At 42.6% G+C, this 12,402-nt stretch overlaps 1 protein-coding gene across 1 annotated transcript in view; it reads left to right on the top strand.

Annotated features, from left to right (window-relative positions):
* Positions 1-1,330: 1,330 nt before the first annotated feature.
* LOC311229375 (uncharacterized protein) overlaps positions 1,331-12,402 on the top strand; it is a gene marked incomplete at its 3' end in the record, with an annotated part of 48,599 nt that continues 37,527 nt past the window's right edge. The window contains exons 1-2 of the mRNA XM_084315462.1: positions 1,331-1,466; positions 12,239-12,316. Of these exons, the coding sequence (XP_084171588.1) occupies positions 12,286-12,316 (31 nt within the window). The 5' untranslated portion in view covers positions 1,331-1,466; positions 12,239-12,285. The remainder of the gene's footprint in view (positions 1,467-12,238; positions 12,317-12,402) is intronic.

Below are 12,402 nucleotides of genomic sequence, written 5' to 3'. Positions count from 1 at the left end.
GTACGGCTCAATACACACAAAATGTTTAAGGGGATGCAGAGAAAGACGTTTGTCTTGTTTACATCAGGGTCCCCCATTTTCAATTCATAGTGACATTTATGACATACATGACATTTATGACAGGGACATACATGACATACAGGTATATAGTACTGTTACATTTGTGACATACGATATGCAAATATACAGTAAGGAACCTGACACGAACTTTGCCATCACAACCATTGAACTATTATAATAGCTTTACTATTATAATCTAAATCTGTGCAATATTCATGTTTATTTAGTGATATTCATGTTTATTGATTCAACATAGCTGTTTATCTTTGATAATGTATGACAGGCTTTTGCCCCGACCGGGATTCGAACACGGCTGCACGAGAGCAGTTCAGCTCCTTGGACAGCGTGACAAATGCACCCCATTTCATTGGCTGTCAGTCTGTTACACCTATACACGGCTGGCCCTGCTCTGCCAGGTGAGCTGAAGCGCCGAATGAAAGTCATGGCGTATTTGGACGGTTACGTAATTCCGCAAGCTCTGCCGCTCGGCTCCGCGGAGCGTGCCGCGCGGCAGAGAAAGTTGCGCGTCACGTGCCTGTCGGGGCCAATCAGGCCTACCCCGGAAGTAACTTACTGTTGCGGATAAGCTATAAGCAGGCGGGCGATGAGATGGAGGGTTCCCCCTCTTGGGGGGGCCCTCCAAGAGGGTGATTGTATGACAAGAGGAGCAGAGAAGAAGGAGACAGAGACGATAGAAATGTGTTTTGAAGATGAGAAGAAGAAGAAGAGGAGTGTAAACTTTCTCAAGTGTGGGCGAAGCAAGCATTGTGGAGGGCAGTAATACGCCACGATGCGTCTACACTGCCGGAAATTCAAATAAGAAGAAGAAGAAGAAGAAGAAGAAGAAGGCTTCTAGTTTCTACGTCAAATGTATATACTCCCTTTTCTTGACTCCTTCTGTATCACAAACAGTACTGTATTTGCAAATCTGGTATGTCATAAATGTATAGATGTAGCAGTACTGACTATCTGTATGTCATGTATGTCATATATGTCTATATGAATTGAAAATGGGGGACCCTGATGGAAACAAGACAAACGTCTTTCTCAGGTCTGCATCCCCTTAACAATTGTATGTATTGAGCCGTACTGTATTGTACCCATTCTGCAATCTGTTAAATAAAGTTTTCATTCATTCATTCATTCCCCGGGTCTGCAGCTGGACCCTACTCTCAACATGAGCAATGAGCATCACGTGATCACTGACTGGGATGAGTTATTGTGGGAGGAGCTTGGCTTGTTACGTCATGTTGATTGACAGGCTGGATGTCTCGAACAGGAAGCAGCGTCGCTCCGCCAGAGTTGAAAACGAGGTGCGAAATACAAGAAGTAAACAAGTGTGTTCTGTTGGACATTTCTGTGGGGATTATTAAACGTTGTTTGCGGATTCAACCAAGGCATTCAAGGTGAGACTGTAGCAATATTCCTTCTAGATAACGTTCTCTTAGCTAACGAGCTAACGCTGTGCGGCTAACGGCTGCTAGTTTCTTGTCCTGAGGTTTGTGTGTCTCTGAGGTTTGGAACAAAGACGAGAGGAGCAGCTAGTTATTAGTTATGTTTCATCTGCCACTCGTTGAAGAGTGTGATCACATGTTCACGTTTCACTGGAAGTATTGTTACCAACGTTAGCTAGCTAGTAGATGTGTAAGTTAGTCACAAGCTGACTGGTTGTATACAAATAAAAGTGCTACTTGACCTCTTTGAGACACAACATTCATATCTTAACGATCCTGGCCAAGTCTATGGACTAGACCTAGGTACCCAACGCTTCATGATGTGATATGAAAACCATAGAGGTGCATCATTGAACAACGTTTCTCCTGAACAGCTGAATAATTCATGATGGTGTAATGCTCATCTCATCCCGACCAGCCTGAATCACAGCCAGCAGCATGGTCTGCATGGTGACGGAGGTGTTTACAATGATTCCCCTCCCACCCACCCACCCCCTCCTAATGTACAGTCCCCTCCCCATCATATGTATATACTCTGTCAGGATCTAGGGGTAACAGTACTGTATATTTGAATACCGCCTATGTCACAAATGTATCAGTACTAAATACCTATATGTCCCTATGCCATAAATGTCATGTATGTTATGTATGTCATAAATGTCTATATGAATTGAAAATGGGGGACCCTGATGGAAACAAGACAAACGTCTTTCTCAGGTCTGCATCCCCTTAACAATTGTATGTATTGAGCCGTACTGTATTGTACCCATTCTGCAATCTGTTAAATAAAGTTTTCATTCATTCATTCATTCATGATAAGCCAAGCAGCTCTAGGGGGTGAGATCATGGAGGGGGGGGGGGGGGGGGGGGGTTCAGGTGCTGAAAGGCCAGAGACTTATAGGTCCCGCCCACACAGGGGGAAACATTCCATCGCTCTCCATTTTATTGTGTGATGGTTCCTTGATTGATTGAAAACTTTATTAACAGATTGCAGAATGAGTATAATACAGTACGGCTCAATACACACAATAGTTAAGGGGATGCAGACCAGAGAGAGACTTTCGTCTTGTTTACATCAGGCCCAGGGTCCCCCATTTTCAATTCATAATGACATACGCAACATACAGATATACAGTACTTTTACATTCGTGATACACAAGATATTCAAATATACAGTACTGTTAAACAGATCCTAACAGAAAATACATACGAGGGGGAGGAAACTGTACATTAGGAGGGGGTGGGTGGGAGGGGGAGCCGTGACCCATTCTTGTCATTTTGGTCAGCTAGCAAACGACAGAAGGATACCTGTGTACAATAATGTGGAACGCCCTACCCACAACCGTGAAGGAATGTGAATCCCTACCCTCCTTCAAAACCGCTCTCAAAGAGCACCTACAGGTGGCTGCAATTAGAAACTGGCCCCTGTAAATGTCCAAACCCCCCCCCCCACCACCAATGTACAGTTAGTTTAGGTTCGTGTTAACGTTAGATAATGTACAAAATAAACGTATTTCCGCTGCTATAGACGTCACTCTTTTATTTTGGAACTCCCCGACCGGAAGTTATTACCCTCGTTATCTGCTTGAGTGACCGGTTGTTGGTTTTCGTTAGCTACAGTAGCAGCATATCAACACCAGCCATGGGAATACTGTTTTCTAAATTGGGGAGGCTTTTAATCGTCAAGGTAAGAGGATTTTAAGTCATGGTATCCATAAACTTCAATCGGTTCGGATCCTTTGAATGAAATGAGAATGTAAACAAACACGGCGCCACGTTAGTAAGTATCACTGCGTTGCGTGAAATCACTGACTGCGGCCCGAGAGGAGTGGTTCGGCAAAAAATAGTTCAGAGTATATTTGCTTAGAAAACGTAATTGTCGAATTCAATTATTTTTTATTTCTCCACATGGTAAATACACAGGTCACAACATGTTTACAGGAACGTTTTGGAGTTGTATTTCGTGACTTTAGGGCACTGTAGGGAACGTCAGGGTACAGGTCTGACCCACTTCCAGTGATGAAGCTACGCTAACGGAGCGGCTGTTCCCTAATGTCAAGTCAAGAGTTTTATTTGTCACGGCATACAAGTATACAATGAAATGCGGGAGTATACAATGAAATGCGTAAATGCATGCACAGATAAGAAAAGGGTATGTATGTATCTTCTTGTCTAACTCCAGGGAAGATGGCAAATAAGCTAATTTCCCAAAATGTTGGCGTTTTCCTTTTTAAAGAGGTCTCGGCAAAAAAAGTTCATGATGGGTGAAATGCTCATCTCATCCCGACCAGCCTGAATCACAGCCAGCAGCCTTCTGTCTGCGCAGCCATTGTGCTTGTTGTGCTAATTACAGGGGGATGGTTGGTAAGAGGATGGTGAGGGGGATGGTTTATGGCAGGGGTGGCCAACCAGTCAGAGACTAAGAGCCACAAAAAAATGACTGTGGTACCACAAAGAGCCACACCATATACTAGCGTTTCTCAACCTTTTTTTTCAGTCACGGCACCCTTCATGTGTTTATAGGTCTCACCCTCTGGCCTCTGAAGTTGCTAATGTCTTTTTTATTTGGGCCTCACAGGGTTAAAAGTACCCTGTGAGACCCACGGTTGCAAAATTACAAAATCACTTTTAGCCATTTAAAAAAATAATGTTTATTTAAAAAATGTTAAAGGGGAACTATTTTACTATTTCTTTCACTATTTGGGCACTTTTACACAATTCCTGTGAGTCTATGGAACACCTAGGTTTTTTTCAAAAAAAATGCATAGTTTTGTATTTCTAATCAAGTACTAAAAACCGCATTTTTCTACCTCAAGATCTTAAGCCGTTTTGAGGCTGGGCTCCAACCACTGTGTGGCCTGGTATCAACTGCCACATTATTATGCAGCTGAGAAATCTCTGACATCACAGATATGCACATTTTCAGATGACTCAGTTCAGTGAGGGTGAATATTGTGAGAGGAGAATTGGAAGAATTCGCCAATATGAGAATTAGAGACATATATCCTATTAATATAAGTCCACATAGCTAAGAAACAATGGTAAACACTGAAAAAAGCCATTTATAAGATAGTTCCCCTTTAAGCACATGTATAGTCAATTGGTCCTGTTGTTCAGCCTCACAATGCTATTTGATAGTAAATGTGTTTATATGTCCCACCCTCTGGCCTCTGAAGTTGCTAATTTCTTTTTAATTTGGGCCTCACAGGGTTAACCTCTTAAGCCCGAGATATACAGTAAAAGTGTATATTTTCAGCATTATGTTTGTTTACCAATTATTTTAACTGTTATTAGTGAAATATAAGATTATAGAAATCTCAGGGCATTGAGTCGGAAACCGGCGCATATTGACAGGAGGAAGTGGCACAGCCAAAAGTGAGTAGTCTTTTGAAGGAAGAGACTCAGGGCTTTCAAATTTCGAAAAACTACCCTACCCAGCTCACACCAGCCCCTGTCAATCATCTGACTTCTGGATTTACTTTTTAATTTCTCTTATTTTTTGGGATTATCTCCCACAAACCTGAACGTTATTGCCATAAAACAGAACGCAGTTAGTTTCTCTACCTTTCTGTGAACGTCTTGCAAAAAACGGTGTTGCAATATGATGAAAAATGGTGGAGAAATTTACATTATAAAAAAGATGGCAGAATTCAGTACTGTATCTACAAAACCTTCTGTTTAATCATCTTCCCTTTATTCATTTGCTTAGATTTTTCAGGTCTGGTCAATTTTAGCATGGTGTTATTTACAGTCAAAGATAATTTTTTTTTTAAATAGAATTGATATTCTCCTTTGGTTCATTACAATTTACTCAAGCCTAGTAACAGACACACTATTTCTGACACTGATCCATATATGTCCCTAGATTCAGATACCAAGAACATGCAAATGGACCATTTAAAAAAAAATTGTAAATGTTTATTCTACGTCCTTATGGAATGAGTGACATAAAAAAAAAAAAAAGGTTAAAAAAATATTTCATTTTTTTTTTTTTTATGGATGGAAGAGCCGCACATTGACGGGCAAAGAGCCGCATGCGGCTCGCGAGCCGCGGGTTGGCCACCCCTGGTTTATGGTATGCATGGTGACGGAGGTGTTTAGAATGATAAGCCAAGCACCTCTAGGGGTGAGCATGGAAGCGGGGGGGGGGGGGGCTGAAAGGCCATAGAGACTGAGCGCAAATAGGTTGATTGATTGATTGAAAACTTTATTAACAGATTGCAGAATGGGTACAATACAGTACAGCTCAATACACACAATTGTTAACACTTTGAGTGCCACTCACGGCTATTCTCGGATTTTTTATTAGCGATCTGAAATCATATTGCATCACGCAAGCCTACCGTTGGATATCCAGGGACCGCCGCCGCTCGGATCTGAAAAAAGCGCCCCCTATCGTCTTCCAGGTGGTAAATCACCCTTTTGGAATGGACTCAATGAAAAGTGAATGGGAGAACGGATTTCTGACTCCACATTTTACTTATCACTCATGCAGCCGGGGTATACCAGAGTTCATCCTGGAGCCTCTGAGCCGCGTGGATCATGAGTCCTACGACTCCTACTGTATACACGTTAGATCTATACACTTATCGATTTTTTCGAATGGTGATCAGGAATTGGAATATACCATTTGGATACCATCTGATGTCAGGTAAGGAATCTATGTTATCAGTGTTAGGATAATCAGACTCGTTTTCACAGAGATATAAGCTTTTTTGTGATATGTGATCTAGATGTTTTCACTGTAAAAGCCATGAGGAAATGAGAGCAGCTATTATCAGCGCGCGGCTCGAACGTGCGTGCGCACACATATACTATCGATCATCTAGCGTTATAGAATTATCATAGAATGGGTTGTTTTTCACCTGAAAACGGGTGCTTTTCAAAATGCTATCAAACGGAAATGAAGCGATAATCTGCCTTGACAACATTGACTGGAAAATGATTCTTTGATAAGCGACGGGCAGATTAGACACATAGCCAGGGCTGTACGTTAACTTTTTTTGCACATAGCACTGGTGCTACAGAGGTTGATCGTTTTGTAGCACAGGCCAAAATCTTGTAGCACAAGTATAAAATGTGTTATATTTGTAACAGTCACAAATGTGCCTATTGTATTTGTGTTATTTAGTTGCAGTGCCATGTTTGGCTGTCATTTTATGCTGACAAGTTGACGTCACACAGCCAGACACGTTACGTGTAAGGAATTATGGGATTTGGTGTTGGGTGTATGGACTCTACTAGGGGTGGGAATCACCAGTTTCATCACGATACGATACGATATAGATTCTTTGGACAACAATACGATATTTGCTTATATATGCCACGATATGATACGATGCAGGTGCCTGCAATCGATATGAGACGATATCATAACATAAGCCCATTTAACACAATCAGTAACATTTAGATCAACTCAAAAAAGGCAACGGAAATATCATTTGACATTTTTATTTTTGACCTCTTCCAGACTTTTAAAGGAAAAACAATCTATTGTTTTTAATACACATAGACCTCCTGTTCACTGTAAAGTGCCACGTTTTGATATATTGAGCTTTAAACTTTAAGTTAAATGTTTTGGAACTCACAACACGCAACCGTTTTATGTTGCATGATCATGAATACATTTATTTTGTATTGTATTTTTTATGTTTAAATATCAACATTATCTGTCCACCCTCAGTACATTTACTATAAATATAATATACTCGTCTGACTTCATGTGATCTTTCCAAACGCACACGCACACGCACACACACACACACACACACACACACACACACAGAGAAGGGAGAATGTCTGCCCCCTCCTCCTCACTCTGCCCGTCTGCTGTTCTCTCTATATGGCTATGAACAGCTTGTTGTTAGCTCATGCTAACGTAACGTTCATTTCGGACTTTATGACGCGAGGATTGCAAAGCATGTTATATGCATTTGACCCGTTGCCGAATAAAACAGCAGGGATTTGTTTTGGGTCGCGACAACACTATCCACTAGCTCTGTTTCAATGTCCGCGTTCCAAACGCTGCTGTGTTGTGAGCTGAGCCGAGCGGATATGAGTCACTGCTCGCAACTCGCGGGGATATTGTTCGCTAGGGATTATGGGATTTGGTGTTTGATATATGGAGTCTTACGCAGAAGGGACATTGTATTTAATCGCACAAGATTACAAGTACCAAGTGGATAGCGGGCCATCGCGGGCCATCGCACCAGTGCTATTGAAGTCAATCCTTTCATCGCACAGACTGACGTCAGTGTCGCACGTGCGACATATATATCGCACTGTACAGCCCTGCACTTAGCCATAATTTAAAACATAGATTAGGCGATATTAACGTTAACATTGGCGCCGATGGTGGCATTCAAGGGACTAATACGGAATTAACCTCCGGCGCTCAAAGTGTTAAGGGGATGCAGACCAGAGAAAGACTTTCGTCTTGTTTACATCAGGGTCCCCCATTTTCAATTCATCAGGACATATGACATACAGATAGACAGTACTGCTACATCTATACATTTATGACATACCAGATTTGCAAATACAGTACTGTTTGTGATACAAAAAGAGTCCAGAAAAGAGAGTATATACATTTGACGTAAAAACTGTACATTGGAGGAGGTTGGGTAGGTGGGGGGGGGGGGGGGGGGGCTGTACATTGTAGGTGGTTGGGTGGGTTGGGTAGGAGGAATCGAATCTGTTTGAGCCGAATCTGGTTTTAACATGATTTGTGGAGCTCCCTCTGGTGTTGTGGGCGTGGTATTCACTGAACTTTGGGAAGTATTTCGACATGTACATGGGTAGGGCTGGGCGATATGGCCAAAAACGTTATCGCGATAAAATTATAAAATTATTTTCATATAACTCTATCGATAATTATCGTCGATATAATGTCTGTCAAGTTTAATTAACTTTTTATGCCCGGTGCCGATGGACGGGCTAGACTTGTTTTTCTGCTGCGAATGTCTCGAGTTGATGTCGTCATCAGTCCGCGCACGTTAGCAGTTAGCCAGAGCGAGCAGTACTGTGTATCCCATGACAATGTACTAAATAAATATCCCTAAAATACTCTGTTCCGCCAATACATTGCAACGACGTCCACTGTATACCACACACTACTATAACCGTGGCATCAGAATTCACGCCACATACATACTCGGCACGTAAATATATAAAATAGCGCCGTGCGAGCTAAGTATCCTAGCCATCTTCGTTACCAAGCGATGTATTCCATGACAATGTACTAAAATATGACCATAAAATACTCTGTTCCGCCAATACATTGCAACGACGTCCACCGTATACCACACACTACTATAACCGTGGCATCAGAATTCACGCCACATACATACTCGGCACGTAAATATATAAAATAGCGCCGTGCAAGCTAAGTATCCTAGCAGCCTTGAGTCCTGAGCTGTGGTGCGTAAGCACGTCATCACGTAACGTTGGTTGTTGTTAGTGAGTGTGCTGAGCCGAGGCTGAACGGAGCCAAACTTGGAAAATCGATATATCGAAACTTTGCGACCACGTTTCATGTTTATTTCGAGGAAATAATTTATCGCGATATTTATCGTTATCGTTTTATCGCCCAGCCCTATACATGGGTACCTTAGTGGTGTAGTGTATCTTGTAGACCAGGCCCATTGCAAGTTTCTGTACTCTGTCGTCTACTCTAAGCCATCCTAGGTTGTCAAAGTGGGCAGGGGTGAGGTGGGTTCCAGTAGTCTGACCAGTTTGTTTTGTGATGTTTAAATCTTGTTTTTAGCGCCTTTGAGGTGCTTTGGTACCATGAGGTGCAAGCAGTCGTTAGGGGTGGACATTTTTTTTTATACATAGTAGTATCGCGATACTTTGCGTGGCGATACTGTATCGATACAGGGACGCCAAGTATCGATATACAATTTTTTTATTAATAAAAAATTTAATAAGGAAGTTGCATTGTTCATGTCTGTAATAGTACAGTATGCATTCAGTTAAGTTGGAATATGACTGTAATACAAACAGTTCAGTTTGTCAGGTACATGCAACACATATTACAGTGTTGACATCCGTCTGCTTGAGAAAATACCATGTTCTGCAATAAAAATGATTGAAGTGAGATGAACAGACTGAACTTTATTTTATTAGATAAAACATGTTGACTCAGCATATCGCAATATATTTAGTATCGCAATACTATCGTATCGTGACTCAAGTACCGTGATAGTATCGTATCGTGAGGCCTCTGGTGATTCCCACCCCTAATAGTTGTAGTACCCTTGAATGAGTGCTCCTGCCAGAGTCTTCAGGGTATTCTTGTTTACCAGAGAGGAGATCCGGTACAAGAATCTAGTTCGTTGGTTGACTTTTTTGATTACATTGGATGCCATTTTGTCACAGGAAAGATTTGCCTCTAGGATGGAACCTAGGTATGTAATTTCATCTTTCCTTGTGACAATATTGTCACCCACTGTAACTGAGAAGCCGTTGGTCTTGCTGAGTTTGTTATTTGATCAGAAGAGAATGGACTCTGTTTTACCCAGGTGTAATGATAGTTTGTTGTCAGTGAGCCAGGTGCAGATTCTGCGGAGTTCAGAGCTGAGGGTTTTTTTCAACCTGTAACTTGTTCTTGTCAGAGACCAGCAGGGCTGAGTCGTCCGCGAACAGGAACAAGTTGCAGTCACAAGCTGACGACATGTCATTTGCATACATTAGGAACAGTAGTGCTCTTAGTATGCTTCCTTGTGGAACACCACAGCTCACTGGGAGGAGGGGGGTATAGTACCGTTTACTTCCAACATCTGTTCTCTCCCCTCCAGGTAGGATTGCATCCAGCTCACTGATAAACTATATAAAAAAATTGCTTTTAGCTTGTCAATCAGAATGGAGTGATTGACGGTGTCGAAGGCCTTTTGTAGGTCCAGCATGACCATGCCGCAGTATTTGCCCGCGTCCACCTCTTGATGTGGTCGTTCAAATGTTGGTGACTAGCTAACTGGAGGTTAGTGCGCTGGTTGCTAGCTGACTAGGTTAGCATGTTGGTGGCTAGCTGACGAGGTTAGCATGTTTGTGGCTAGCTGACTGGAGGTTAGCGTGCTGGTGGCTAGCTGACTGGAGGTTAGCATGCTTGTGGCTAGCTGACTGGAGGTTAGTGCGCTGGTGGCTAGCTGACTGGAGGTTAGCATGCTTGTGGCTAGCTGACTGGAGGTTAGCATGTTGGTGGCTAGCTGACTGGAGGTTAGTGCGCTGGTGGCTAGCTGACTGGAGGTTAGCATGTTGGTGGCTAGCTGACTGGAGGTTAGTGCGCTGGTGGCTAGCTGACTGGAGGTTAGCATGCTTGTGGCTAGCTGACTGGAGGTTAGCATGTTGGTCGCTAGCTGGCTGGAGTGATGATGATGAGGGCTAGACAGGATTGAAGATAATGAGGGCTAGACAGGAGTGGAGATGATGAGGGCTAGACAGGTGTGAAGATAATGGAGTGGGGATTGTGACATTGTAAAACATTTCACACTGAGTTGTGTTAATAATACTACTAATATACACTTGTTTGATTTCTTCTAATGATCCTATTGATTTCTTGCACAACGATTCCCGCTTTTTAAAACAAAGGAATACCAATGCTGAGCTGAACAATTCAAATGCTTTGTTTATTTAATATATCGTATTTTATTATGTGTTGTTAAAACATCCATGTTTTGTCTTAGATGTGTGTAACTCTCATTGAGCGTTTACTAATGTGCACCCTTTGACCCCTTGATTTTAATATTTTTGAAGAAAGTGCACTTTTTTTATACTGACCGAATCTATTTATTTATTGGACTGACAGATCAACGGTGTATGGATCCCGTTCTGGCAGTGTCATGTCTCTTGTGCTTTGAAGTGTCATGTATGTCTCTTGTCCCTGTTTTGTCCTGTTTTGTCTTGAACATAGAAATACAGCTGTTTGCCGTATAATGCTTTAAATTGCCCCTTGCGGGACTAATACATTTTTTTAATTGAATTGAATTGTAATTGACTGTTTTGGGGAATTGCATGAATTTGTCAGAAACATCCCACAAATCAGCCATGTAGCCAGTAGCCTCTTCCTCCTGCTTCCTAACATTATTCCCAGCTCCCAGTAGCCTCTTCCTCCTGCTCCCTAACATTATTCCCAGCTCCCAGTAGCCTCTTCCTCCTGCTCCCTAACATTATTCCCAGCTCCCAGTAGCCTCTTCCTCCTGCTCCCTAACATTATTCCCAGCTCCCAGTAGCCTCTTCCTCCTGCTCCCTAACATTATTCCCAGCTCCCAGTAGCCTCTTCCTCCTGCTTCCTAACATTATTCCCAGGCTCCCAGTAGCCTCTTCCTCCTGCTCCCTAACATTATTCCCAGCTCCCAGTAGCCTCTTCCTTCTGCTCCCTAACATTATTCCCAGCTCCCAGTAGCCTCTTCCTCCTGCTTCCTAACATTAGTCCCAGCTCCCAGTAGCCTCTTCCTCCTGCTTCCTAACATTATTCCCAGCTCCCAGTAGCCTCTTCCTCCTGCTTCCTAACATTATTCCCAGCTCCCAGTAGCCTCTTCCTCCTGCTCCCTAACATTATTCCCAGCTCCCAGAAGCAAGTCAGCAGTACTTAAGCTCAGGGCTTCACTATGTGATCTGAGTGACATTTTTCAAGAATATTCTTGTCTGAAGAAGAACATCCGATTTAGATTGTGGCATTAGGCCTAAATAGTCTACTAAACGTTTTACATGTATCCTTGTTGTAGCAAAACTCCAGTTCCAGTAGAAGACGTCCAAGATCACACCTGCTAGAATGAAGGAGGAATCCGAGCAGCAGGACCTCTGTAAGTCAGAACAAGACCTCCTACTGAAGACACTTTAGGGGCCTTTCTCACTCACTCATTCTGTCCGTACCGGTCCCGTACTGTCC

Source organism: Notolepis coatsorum (genome assembly GCF_963971535.1).
Source record: "Notolepis coatsorum genome assembly, chromosome: 6".
In the NCBI taxonomy this organism is placed as follows: Eukaryota; Metazoa; Chordata; class Actinopteri; order Aulopiformes; family Paralepididae; genus Notolepis; species Notolepis coatsorum.
This window is presented reverse-complemented; position numbering and strand designations above follow the sequence as displayed.